Genomic DNA, 14,132 nt, shown 5'->3' with positions numbered 1-14,132 from the left:
GGTTTATGCAAAACTGCAAGCATCTGGAGGATCCAACACCTTGATGTTCGCGGGACTCCAGAGGCACCAGCAGCTTCAAATACCTGTTTGCTGCTTTGTTATGGCATTTTAGCAGCTGCTCTCTTAATCTGATGTATTTGTCTGTCAGAAACCTTTCTCATTGTGCCTTTATCTGCCCGAGTCCTTGTGTGCTCTGAAACAGCAATCTCTTAATAGTACGAACATGCTTAAGTTTTTTGTGAAATATCTAACGTTTTCATACCTTGTCCAAGGCATTCAACTATTTCACGCTTTTCGGCACTAGAGAGATTATTTTTCTTTCCCATAGTGCATAAGTTGTTTTTCCTTTAATTGGACCTACCTGGCAAACTAATTGACACAGGTTTTCTGAGATGGATTTCACTGACCCAAAGAGCCCTGAGACACAATTCCATCCATGAATTTTACTGGAAAACAAACAAAAAATACCTTTATGACACAATTTACACCATATTTTGGAGTGTGGTGTATTCAGTGGAAGTGGTGAAGTCTTGAAAATACAAACAATGTATATGTAAAAGTGGTCATGAATAAAAAATACTAGAACTACACGGACATTTATTCAGTGTGAAATTTAAATATATGTTTTGTGCATTTACTTCATTCATTGTCCTGTTTCTGCCCACCTAAAACACATTAAAGGTGCAATGTGTAACCTTTCTGATTATATATTATTTCCTTAACTGGAATGCTCCACAATATGGCAACATGAATAAATACAAGATGAATATGTGTCTTTATGGCTAAAAGTGGCTAGCTAAGAGTGGCTCACTTCTCCACAGATCTGACCTGTGACTTGGCCTGGTGGCGTCACACTTCATGGCAATAGATATGTTTAATGCCAAACTTTGGAACATTCCAGGCATGTTTAAGGAGAAGACCCGTTCTATTCACACAAGAGACAAAGAGACAGAAAAGAGAAGCAGAGAAGGGGCTACAACCTGACGTTTAAACTAAAATGTTAGAATTGTGATTAGTTCTATCCATCTTATATCGCTGATAAATGGTCACATTTATCAGCGAACAGGTCAGTGAGAGTTGCTTTGGTCATGAATAATTTGTGGAACCTCATGCAGCTCTTCCATTCCCTTTGACCCCTCTTGACCCCAACAATCCCACCCTGCTCCTTGTGCGGCGTCCAGAGCATTTCCAATAGCTTTGTCTCTCAATTGAACCACATTTTCTGCTTGAGAGCGTCTCAGCCCAGGGCGACTTTGTGCGAACAATGACACTGGGATAAAGACGAGTTCTAGATCTATTTTTGTTAAGTGATACCTTCCGAATGTCTGTGGGCAAAATCACAGCACAAAATAACAGAAGGGTTTCAATGCTGTTTATTTCAGAAAGAAACAGAAAAATACGGTATGCGTTCAGGTTTTCAAAGCAACTATATCTATAGCTGCATCTTATGGGTAAATAGTAATTAAAATCATGAAATTACAAAACTACAACTAATCTATGCTGTTTCGTAAAGGCATTGGATGCAGGTTGAAAATATATTTGGGTTTCACAAGTTATTACCACTATTGCTATTTCCAGTATAAAATTGTATAAAATATGTTTCAAATTGACTGTTGACGAAAATTCACACTCATTTTGATCACAATGATTGATGTACAGCTGTTAAATAAAAGCATTGTATTTAATACTAAAGCAAATACTATTCTACATAATGGCATACAACCGACTGAATTTTTTTGTTGCAACTTTGTTGTTGTTGTTTTTGTTTACAGTTTTTTACATTTGCATTAAGGTCCAGTTGTTCAGAGGCCATTATGCATAGTAGTATGGACTGGGGCACTGGCTGTTGAACACCGACCCAAAATCAATAGCTGATCCCAATCAGGATTATGGGACCAGTTGGGCCTCTCCAGACGGCCAATGGCCTCATTGATCTTCAGGGTCCCGGGGAGCAGAGGGACAGTGGCATTAAAGTGATTCACGCCTTTACTCAGAGAAGGGCCCTTAAAGCTCTGTGTTTCTCTGGCAGATTTGGCAGAGGGGGTCATAACGGCTTACATTTACAACCTTAAATTACCTTAAGTAACACACTCTTACATTTACTACTCAGCAAAGCATTTGCTAAATGGCACAGAATGGGCAGTGCAGTTAAACACTATAAGGCTGAGCAATAAACAGCTAATTTAAATAGCAATATCATCATACAATTCAAATTTATACATCATCAGTCCTAAATTTGTAGTTGTTTTACATTCATATTTAATGTACTTAACAGCTCAACGTGAGCATTGAAGGAATATAATTTTGTAATAATATTGTAATATATTTAAGTAGCTGTAAAATTAAAAAAATGATATCAATAATTATGTTGCATAATGAAAGTAAGTATTTTGCTTTTGGTAACTGTCACAGCATTTTAATGCTTTGATAGTTAAAAAGATGACAATTAGGACAATCGCTTTTCCCACCACTTTTTTTTTTGCTTTAAATTAACAACAAAAAATGTTCAGTGTGGGATAGGATAAATTATTATCATTTGTTATTATCATCATCAGCAGTGTTTTTTAAATATCCAAATACGTTAAACAAAAATGGCCCCTCATTCATTTTCCACAGATGTTTTAAATCTTGACTTCATAAGAAACGTTCATAATGTTTGCCCTCTTGATCAACTTCCTGTCAATCATTGTCTTAGATTTGGACTTGAAAATAACTCAATTGATTCAGAGCTCTCCTATAAGTGACCTGCCGACAGTTGGACACCATTGTCCTGGATGTTTGTGACAACAGAAAAACCTCTATCGCAACTGCCCTGTGGTCTTAAAAAGGATGAATGTTTCACTCTGTGTACTTACTGTGGCATTAAACTGTGTGCATAAACGGAAAAATTCTTGTACTATTTGTGGCCGTGTTGCAAATGATTTACTTTATTGGGAAGTGCATGTATTATTTCTGCTGCAAAACTAATATGTAAATAAGACTATATTATTCACTCTGATCATTTGAGTGCCAGCGAGAGCCATGTATAAAGTTACATGCATCCAGAGTGGGTCCTTTTAGATCATTACAAATTACAATCAAATGCTTTAATGATGTACAATTTACAGCATTATCCCTGTGCAGAAAGTTTGCATCTGTCTCTCCAACATACTACATTATCACAGTTTAGCTCACGTAGTTGTGATAAGTCAGACAGCACTCACTGAATTTAGCATTTGTTAACAGAAACACCCTGTTTTGCATATTCATTCACTCAAAAGTGCAAAACTGTGTTACATCTTTTTTAGTGTCTGTGTGAGACACAGATGTCAATTTGCTCAAATTTGAGAATAATTTGAGAGCAATTTGAGAGTAATTTGAGAGTAATTTGCTCTCAAGTTTTCTATTTGAGCAAACGGTTGATGAATGAGGCCCATATGAATTCATTTTTTCATACTTTTTTAAAATTTGACAAAAAACACTGCCTCTAACAATTTCTTGCATTGTAAATGATGTTTAAAGGGATAGAAGCACTACCTTGTAACACTTCAAACTTTGCAACAAAAGAAGTCTACTCTCTACTTATTGCACATTCTGAGTGGAATTCAAATGTTAAAGGAATGATACAATGTACATCTCGGTTTTGTGTTACTCTTCCCTGATCCTTTAGTCCAGCACCTCTGGCTCCGCATCCATGCAGGTCTCCCAGGGGTTGCGGGGCATGTGTGGCATGGAGATGACCAGCAGGGCGGCGCCACTGAGAATGAGGAGGGTGAAGGCGGCGCAGGCACAGGTGAAGGACCACGAGTAGTAGTATTCAATCCAGATGGTCTCATCGCTGGCAATCATTCTCTTGACAGACTGACGCATCACCTCCACTGAGATGATGATGCACAGGCCTGTGGAGGGAAAAACACTGCGAGGTGAGAGACGCCATCACAACACTGCCCGCCATGTTGGAGACGTACAAAGGTGGGAGATGATTGGCAGGTCTTACATGGCCCATACGTCATTCATTATTAGGTAAGTTTAAAGTGTAGTCCTAATACAAAGTGCTGGTATTTTGGTTTTCTGGTGGAAAGTCCCAATATGACATTTTACTGTTACGATTGTTGTGAGAAGAAATTACTATACAACAATTCTTAATAGAATACATTACTGTTCCAATAGTATGTGACCAGCTTTATGAAATAAAACTTTCTTTATGCAAAAGTCAATTTATTGTGATATAAAAATACCCATAAAAAGCATTATACATGTTGGTGTACTTTTTGGACTATTGCTTTGAAAGGACTTAATGTTTCTTCTAAAAAGTCACAACAATTAGTTTTTATTTTATAATACTTGCATTTCGGCTTTCTACTTTTACAAAAAACTAACTCTTACTTCTACAAATTTAAAAAAGAAGAAAAACTCCGGAAAGATCACAGCCATCACATCTCATTTACAACGTCTGAAATCATCCATCAGCCTCTGCCACCTTCAAACGATGAGTGAAAAATCATCTTTGTCATGTCTTAATTGAGCTGCAGGTACCGTCCTGTGTGTGTGTGTGACCATGACATTCTATCAGTTACACTCTGAGGTCTAAACCGCGTGTGTTTGACCTGCAAAAGCAAAGAACATCCCAGCCGGCCTCAGCAGGTAGTCCCGGCCCTTCCCGAACGAGAAAACCACACAGAGCGAGCCCAGGATCATGAAGAAGAGGCTGAAGATGGCAATGGCCGCTGCAGAGATATTGTACTCTGATGAGAAAAAGAAAAGACTGTCAAATGTATTGTAAAGCACTGTTACCACTAAATTAAACTGAACCAAGATGTGTGGTTTATAGGGCTGATGTTGAAGTCTACTATTTTATGAATTCAACACTAATTAAACCATCAGTGCATCGTAAATGTACGACGTGTCAAGTGCTCATTCTACAAGAACATTAGATTGAGAATTATGGACTAAAACTGCTGCTGCACAAACACTCTGGGGAAAGATAGAGCCAGATAAAGTATTGCAACTACAGTGAGCGGGGAGCGACATGCAGAGGGTGACATAACCGCTTACATTGGTTCAATATTGCATACAGGCAAGTTATGACACACTAAATTAGCCCTGGAATTAGCCTCACGTAAAACAACAGACATTGATTCAGAGTGGAATTAATCCTGCAGCATCTCAAAATCCTCTTTCTGAGTCTGCCATCCTCAATTTTGTACAGTTTAGAAGATAAAAAGCTCTCAAACGCTTACGCTGTGAATGAAATGATTCTTACTGTGTTCTATTTCATTTCAGAGCTTTGCTGGAAGGATAACACTGGGTGTAGAATCAGCACTGATGCTGTTCAGTGCTCTGCTTACTCCGTGACCAATGAAATATTTCTATTATTAGCTGTTCTGTACGATTCTTTGATTGGTGTATAAATCCATGAATATGTGGAAAATTGTTGCCAAGATTAAATTAAATGATATATTTGGCTTTGGTACCTTAGCCAAGTAGCTGAGCACAAGGTTTTTATTCAACTGTATTTTGGATACAATTTTCTATGAAATAATACCTTATAATGCTTGTTTCATGTATGTTATTCAATAGACAATAGGGATGAACGTTTGTGTTAATATTAATATTGTTAATTGATGTTAATATCAAATAATGTTGTTAAAAAGTAAAAGGAACTTTTATTTTGGACCTTGTGTGTGCCTTAACCTTATTTTTCTTTTAATTTAATTTGCTCTTTTAATCGTTGTAATTATTCTAATTTATCTCCTAGATAGTGGTATCGAGGCCCGGGAGTCTACAGCCCTCATCGCCAGAAGCCCCAAAACGGCATCCATTTCTGTACATTTGTGTTGTTCATGTTTCTTATTGGCCAATAAACACTTTGCATCGGTTGTGGTCCTTGCTAGTCAAGAACTCCATTGGTTTACAATGAGACACAACAGACTGACATTAAGTCTACCATCAATGTGCAGTTGAAGGTCATCTTAATTGTTAGAGAATAATCTTTCTGAAATGCCTTGCAAGTTTTTCCTTGATTGAATGGTTTCATATGAAAATGAAGCATTTTTAATCAATCGGCAAACTGAACACAGCCCATTTTTTCTGGACTGGCCTTAATCTCCTCAGAATCAGTCGGGCAGTGTTTCAAGAGAAAATGGTGGAATCTGAGATGGCACCCACCTTTCTGCGTCTTTACTTCAAACACTTCAGCCTCTTCCCCTGACGTGAAGTGTTTAAAATAGGAGCAGTTTTGTGCTGGAAAGAGAGACAAGATGTTTTGAGTGACTAACAAAAGTGTTAATTGGCAGGTTTCATGGACCGTAATTGTCATTCTTCTTATGGAATGAGTACTATTTATATTGCAAATTTACAGAATATATTTGCTTTCAAAAAAACATCTTTGTAAATGTATAAAGGGATGAAACACACACAATAAGTATTTTCCCCAGTATGGCATTAAACTCTATCCAGTTTTGTTGCTTTAAAAATTGTACCTTGAAAAACCTGCATCTGTTACACAATTCATCTTTAAAACAACACATTTCACAATGGGCTCTCAAAAGAATAAGTCACTTCACTAACATGCTAATCTGTGCCCATTCCCCTGTTTCTTTTATACTCACAGGACCACAGCGCCTTGAAATCGGCTGCACTCTGTTTGCCATCCTCATGTTTACTTCCCCAAACCATTTCACACCTCCTGCTACAGCAATAATAGCCTCGCTGTGTGTCCCTGTTCCTCTGTCCCCAAATGTCACTCCTTTGACCGCAACTGCAGCATAATAAAGAACCAGGCCAGTGTCCCATATTCCACTGGTGTTTTTTAGGTTGACTTTAAACCCATAAAGAAGATGGGTTCAGTGTCTACTTAGAAACAGGTAGTGTTTTGATATAGTGTGTGTCATAGCAGGAACATCCTTCGTTATTAGAGCAACAACATGGTTTAAATTTAAGAGCTGTGTTACAATAGGTTTAGGTTATAGAGTCAAGTAGTAATTGTGGTTGAGGTACAGGATCAGTCTCCAAATAAGGAATACGTCAGGGGTTTTTCAGACTATGTAGGAACCTTTTTTCAGTTCCAGTCCCCATTTGATAGGAACCAAGGGCTTAGCCTACACTTTTTTAGCACCTGCTCAAGGGCAGGTACTTTCCAGTCAGACCAAGAACCTTGTGTCTGTCTCAGACAAACATTTTTATCCACAAGAGAAATAGCTCCAATAGCTGTGAGAATGTGAATAAGGGGGACTGAGCGGTTCCTCTAACTAAATTGGGACTGGGAATTATAAGAACTTAGTTCTTTATATTGTTATGTACAAAAGAGAGAGAGAGAGAAAGAGAGAGAGAGAGGGCGAGTTAGAGAGAGACACACAGGAGCTGTTAGGATGGATGAGAAGCAATCACTAAAGAGGTAACCTAGCAACAGCCTGCTGGTGGTCCGGCTGGTCCTGTGTGTTTACCCAAGCAATAGCCAAAACATAGCGATTGCTTGCATACGCCTTCAATTGTGAAATGTGCACAATACGGACACAAACTTGTGCCAGACTTTCAAATTGAGCCAATAAGAAATTGTTCATATTGTATAATACTGCCATAATCAACTTTTTCTGCCTTTATATTTTGCTTACCCTTTTTAAGAAATGTCGCTAAGAAAAAGATTCTACTCATTGTGGAATTAGAAAATTGTTCTTCAGAGTATAACCATTATTCAACTAAAAGAGTTACAAAACTGTTTGCATGTGTTAATATCACCTGTCTTCTCTCATTAAAGACAGTTACACACCATAAGCATCATTAAAAAAGGCTTTATAATTTCAATTGAATAATTTCTCCTTTATTTTGAGTCTGTTGCAACAAAAATCTGAACAAACACCTCTCACCCACAGACAACACAAGCAGCAGATGAAAATGCTCAAAAGTGTGAGACAACTTGGCTTGACACTGTTGACACGTTATGCAACAGGAAGTGGACTATTGTTGCAGAAAAAACAAAATCTGTTTTTGTATTTCACACAAAACTGCTACATTTAGTGATATTCCAACAAGATCACAAATCCTGCACTAAGTATAAACCTTGAAATAATTTGATAAAATAATTTTCATTAAAAATAATTATGTTTTAGCCTGCTACATTTCCTTTGTATGTCTAAAAAAAAGCAAAAAAATTGACTGGGGACAAAAAGAAAGGTTGCCAAGAAATCAATTGCCATGCTTTAAAGTTGCAACAAGTAAATGTGTGTTTTTCCAGGCATAAAAAAGACAAAAAGAAAAACATACATGTAGAAACTGATCAATTTAAAGCCAGAGGAACGTCACAATGACACGCACAGACCCCCTCCACAGTAGTTACATAGTGCACCTTCAATCTATCAAGGACAGCAACTACAAAGAGTGGATTTGGCTTAATCTGTTCAATATTACTCTCTAATTTGTCTTTATCTATTCCTGTTTTCCCCATAATACCAACTAAGCAGCTGTTAGTAGTTGTAGTAGTAGTAGTAGTAGTAGTAGTAGTGTTAGTAGTACTACAGCTGTTAGCTGTAGTTGTGAAAAGTAGTCATGGTGTGTATTTCTTCGTAGTAGTACAGTTACACTTGAGTAAACAACAGAACAATATATGCCCTCAAAGGCACCGTTTTGGCAGTCCCCCCCCAACACAGACAGCTAGGTGCAATCCATAAAACCATATAATGATTCTTTCAACCGCACTCAAGCTGTTATGTGTCAGGCTTGATTTCCAAAGTCGTTGGATTTGATGCATTTCTGCCATCATTTCACGAGCCCTTCGCAAACGCACTCGAATCACACGCATGAACACAAGGTGTGTAGCACTCAGCCCCCCCTCTGTTTGGAGGGAAAAAAATGCAAATGTGCGTTATTAAGTTCAATCACCGCTGCGTGTCTGGGTATAATGTTCATCAAGGAGCTAATCTCCACAACGCAGCGCAAATCAGCTTGGGAAACTTTAAAACTCCACTGCGCTGCGCTCCTGTGTTTAATATGCAACCTACGGCCCATATTGAGCTGGGAGTTATTTACAGCAGTGCGATAAAGATGGCTTACAATGTTAACCAAAAAGAGGTGGATAATAAATGTAGGCTTCAGCGCTGCTTTTTGCATTGATAGTCCAGGTTTTAGTGCAAATACATCTCCTTTTAGAGAAGTTCACTACCTGAAGAACGATTCAAAATTAATACATTTGTAGTACCTGTAAAATTACTGTTTGGCCACAGTGCTTTTAGCGGTTCAAATCTGATTCTTATTTACAGTAATAAGTGGTCTAATGTAGAAATTATGCTGTTTGTGCGCGTCTTTGTGATAATGATTCATAGATTATTAATAAGGTGTCAATCATGAGTCATCATCAGAACATGGATTTATTAACGCTGAAAATGTTTGCATAATTTTGTTTTGCTTGGGGCGAATGTGGCATAAGCCATCGTTCAAATGGAGGCAAAGCTTTTAAACTCAACAATGACGCGTCTATAAGTCTAAGCACTTCATCATTTATTACTTATTATTGTTTATTCTGTTATGTGTGCGTTCACATCTCTGGTAATTCTCTTTGGTCATTCCTTAATTCCAACCACTAAAATAACAAGTGAATTATTTAAGAATTACTTGAATTTCTAGTGGAAATGTCCAAGAATGGCCAGCAAATCTCTTCTAAGTTTCATGCGAATTGCCACATTAAATTCATTGGAATAACCACTTGCAGGCTTCAGAGAGGGCCAGGGCCTTTAATGCAGCTTTCTGCTTTAATTAGGCCCGAGCCCCAGCAGGGCGGAGGGCCTATTGCTCCCGCAACGCTGCCGAAGGCAGCGTTGCAACTGTCTGACCAAACATGCGGGCGCAGCCCGCATGTTTGGTACCCCGTCGCCCCTGGCAAGTACAGTGAACTAGCCCATGCCGAAGGCATGGATCATGCATACTTACTCCTGCTATGACAGAAATAGTCAACAATTAGTGAATGGGCGTAGCAGTGAACTAGCCCATGCCGAAGTACAGTGCAAGTACAGTGAACTAGCCCATGCCGAAGGCATGGATCATGCATACTTACTCCTGCTATGACAGAAATAGTCAACAATTAGTGAATGGGCGTAGCCCATTCACTAATTGTTGACAACAGCAGCGCGAAGCGCTGCATTCCTCCAAAAACCCTCCTGGCATCGTCCCGTACGCGAGAATCCATGCCGCAGGCATGGGCCATGCTTGTATCTGCTCAAATTAATGGAAGTCTATGGGGAGTGGGCGGGGCATCCCGACGGAATAGGGAGTGACAAGCGCGTAAGCGCTCGTAATGATGATTCCACCCCATGGCGGCATCGGGAAGGCTTAGAGCTTTCAAACGATGTATAATTTGTTGTTATAGTGGAAACGGCTATATTGTTTTTGCTAAAAATATTATTATTTTTATTTTTCTTGTTCTTCTGCTTTTTGATCTCTAATTTGACCCCCTGAACATGCTCAAAAACTCACCAAACTTTGCCCAAAATTCAGAATCGGCGAAAAATTTGATTTTTTCTGGGCCATTTTTTTTTTCGTTAAAAAATGGCGCGACAGCGCCACCGACAAAAGTCAAAATACATTGTGCCTATGGGAGACGCCCCGAGGTCAACTTTGGCGTAAAGCTACGAAATTCGGGACACGCATTCCTCTCGTGAGGACGAACAAAAAAAATCATTGTGGCCACGCCCCCAGACTTACCCTATGGCCGCCATCTTCCTTTGAAAATGAAAACAAGCTGAGTTAGCCATTTTGTTTACGTCAAACTTTGACGAACTCCTCCTAGGGCGTTTTGCCCACCGACTTCAAAATCGGCGTACGTCCTCTGGACAAGTGGGGCATCTAAAGTTATTCAATTTTTTGAGATACCTTTTACGGTCTGTGTGCGGCGCAGCCGCAAAGTTGGACAACTTATTTTGGAATATTGCAGGTCTAAAAATTGCTCCCATTTGATCAAAACCAGTCCGATTAGGACCAAATTTGAATCAGTTGTTAAACTTTCTAGTTTGGACCAGTTTAGGCTGACAAAATTGAAATGGCAGTGATAGCGCCCCCTACAGAGTGACCTTTAAATTAACATTGAAGGTCAAAAATTAGTTTTACCAAAATTGTCTAAACTTTACCCAAAATTCTATTTTGCCGTCCCGATCACAAAAGCCAATCACAAAAATGCCTAAATTTTTACGCCGTAGTCGTAGCGATGACAGAAACCTCCCATGTTATCCCTATGGGAAAACCACAAAATCTCTCAAATTACCACATTTTTATGTTTTACACTTTAACGAAGTCCTCCTAGTGCGTTTTGCCCACCAACCTCAAAATCGGTGTACGTCCTCTAGACAAGTGGTGTATCTAAAGTTATCCAAATTTTAAGGATAACTTTTACGGTCTTTGTGCGACGGAGCCGCAAACGTTTCCCAGAATTCTGACTATTTGGCCTTCAGAGTGGCCTATAAACAATAGAGTTTTTCCAAATGACATGATATTTTGAACAAAATTCTAATTTGCCATCCTGATCATAAAAGTATGAGAGCCAAAGTCATATTTTGTACGGCGTAACCGTAGCGTTGACAGAAACATCCCATGTTATCCTTATGGGAAAATCGTAGAATCGCTCAAATCACCACATTTTTACGCTTCACACTTTAATGAACTCCTCCTAGGGCGATTGTCCGATCAAGTTCATATTTGGAGAATATCATCTACACAAGCGGGGCATCAAAACTTACCCATATTTTGATTCTAAGTGCTACGGTCTCTGTGTGGCGGACCCGCAAATATATGTCAGAAATGGGAAAACAGCGAAATCTCTAAAATCACCACATTTTTACGCTTCACACTTTAACGAACTCCTCCTAGGGCGATTGCCCGATCAAGCTCATATTTGGGGAAAATCATCTACACAAACGGGGCATCAAAAGTTATCCATATTTTGATTTTAAGTGGTACGGTCTCTGTGCCGTGGAGCTGCAAATATACTGTCACAAATGGGAAAAACGCCAAATCCTTGAAATGTTCACATTTACGCTTCACACTTTAACAAACTCCTCCGTGGGCAATAGCTCGATCAAGCTTTACTTTGGGAAAAATCATCTACACAAGCGGGGCATCAAAAGGTATCCATATTTTTATTCCAAGTGCTACGGTCTCTGTGCGGCGGCGCAGCAAATTTGACTGACACTTGTGTTCATTTGCACTGGATTGGCCATGTCCAATGTGTCGCCGTCTGTCAAGTTCTTTTTTTATTCAAGACACAATAAGGGCGCCATCTTTATCAAGTCAAAAGCGCAGAGTCGGAAGGCCGGCGGCCCGCGAGGGCCGTTGGATGCCGCTTGCGGCTTTAATTTTTATTATTTTTCTTGTTCTTCTGCTTTTTGAGCTCTAATTTGACCCCCTGAACATGCTCAAAAACTCACCAAACTTTACCCAAAATTCAAAATCGGCGAAAAATTTTGTTTTTTCTGGGCCATTTTTTTTTTGGTTAAAAAATGGCGCGACAGCGCCACCGACAAAAGTCAAAATACATTGCGCCTATGGGAGACGCCCCGAGGTCAACTTTGGCGTAAAGCTACGAAATTCGGGACACGCATTCCTCTCGTGAGGACAAAAAAAAAATATCATTGTGGCCACGCCCCCAGACTTACCCTATGCCCGCAGTCTTCCTTTGAAAATGAAAACACACTGTGTTAGCCATTTTGTTCACGTCAAACTTTGACGAACTCCTCCTAGGGCGTTTTGCCCACCGACTTCAAAATCGGCGGACGTCCTCTGGACAAGTGGGGCATCTAAAGTTATTCAATTTTTTGAGATACCTTTAACGGTCTGTGTGCGGCGCAGCCGCAAAGTTGGACAACTTATTTTGGAATATTGCAGATCTAAAAATTGTTCCCATTTGATCAAAACAAGTCCGATTAGGACCAAATTTGAATCAGTTGTTCAACTTTCTAGTTTGGACCAGTTTATGATGACAAAATTTAAATGGGCGCGATAGCGCCCCCTACAGAGTGACCTTTAAATTAACATTGAAGGTCAAAAATTAGTTCTACCAAAATTTTCTAAACTTTACCCAAAATTCTATTTTGGCGTCCCGATCAAAAAAGCCAATCAGACAAATGCCTTAATTTTTACGGCGTAGTCGTAACGATGACATAAACCTCCCATGTTATCCCTATGGGAAAACCGCTAAATCTCTCGAATATCCACATTTTTCTGTTTCACACTTTAACGAATTCCTCCTAGTGCGTTTTGCCCACCGACCTCAAAATCGGTGTACGTCCTCTAGACAAGTGGGGCATCTAAAGTTATGCAAATTTTAAGGATAGCTTTTACGGTCTCTGTGCGACGGAGCCGCAAACGTTTCCCAGAATTCTGACTATTTGGCCTTCAGAGTGGCCTATAAACAGTAGAGTTTTTCCAAATGACATTATATTTTGCACAAAATTCTAATTTGCCATCCTGATCATAAAGTATGAGAGCCAAAGTCATATTTTGTACGGCGTAACCGTAGCGATGACAGAAACATCCCATGTTATCCTTATGGGAAAATCGTAGAATCGCTCAAATCACCACATTTTTACGCTTCACACTTTAACAAACTCCTCCTAGGGCGATTGTCCGATCAAGTTCATATTTGGAAAATATCATCTACACAAGTGGGGCATCAAAACTTATCCATATTTTGATTCTAAGTGCTACGGTCTCTGTGTGGCGGACCCGCAAATATATATCAGAAATGGGAAAACAGCGAAATCTCTGAAATGTTCACATTTACGCTTCACACTTTAACAAACTCCTCTAAGGGCAATAGCTTGATCAAGCTCATATTTGGGGAAAATCATCTACACAAGCGGGGCATCAAAAGTTATCCATATTTTTATTCCAAGTGTCACGGTCTCTGTGCGGCGGACCCGCACATTTGACCGACATTTGTGTTCATTTGCACTGGATTGGCCATGTCCAATGTGTCGCCGTCTGTCAAGTTCTTTTTTAATTCAACACAATAAGGGCGCCATCTTTATCAAGTCGAAAGCGCAGAGTCGGAAGGCCGGCGGCCCGCGAGGGCCGTTGGATGCCGCTTGCGGCTTTAATTTGTTATTATTATTCACTTTTCTTTACTTTTAAACATATACCCTATGCCCTATGCTTCTAAAAAAGTAGCAAAG

At 39.4% G+C, this 14,132-nt stretch overlaps 1 protein-coding gene across 1 annotated transcript in view; it reads right to left on the bottom strand.

Annotated features, from left to right (window-relative positions):
- Window positions 1-3,638: 3,638 nt before the first annotated feature.
- Window positions 3,639-14,132, bottom strand: part of LOC140358531 (voltage-dependent calcium channel gamma-1 subunit-like) — a 16,394-nt gene continuing 5,900 nt past the window's right edge. Inside the window, exons 2-4 of the mRNA XM_072443431.1 lie at window positions 6,148-6,222; window positions 4,587-4,724; window positions 3,639-3,878 (exon numbers count right to left, since the gene is read on the bottom strand). Of these exons, the coding sequence (XP_072299532.1) occupies window positions 3,646-3,878; window positions 4,587-4,724; window positions 6,148-6,222 (446 nt within the window). The 3' untranslated portion in view covers window positions 3,639-3,645. The remainder of the gene's footprint in view (window positions 3,879-4,586; window positions 4,725-6,147; window positions 6,223-14,132) is intronic.

Source organism: Eucyclogobius newberryi, unplaced genomic scaffold (assembly GCF_026437365.1).
Source record: "Eucyclogobius newberryi isolate DKJ021-1_F unplaced genomic scaffold, fEucNew1.0.hap1 SCAF_13, whole genome shotgun sequence".
Classification (NCBI taxonomy): domain Eukaryota; kingdom Metazoa; phylum Chordata; class Actinopteri; order Gobiiformes; family Gobiidae; genus Eucyclogobius; species Eucyclogobius newberryi.
The sequence above is the reverse complement of the archived record's forward strand: the minus strand, read 5'-3'. Positions and strand labels throughout refer to the sequence as shown.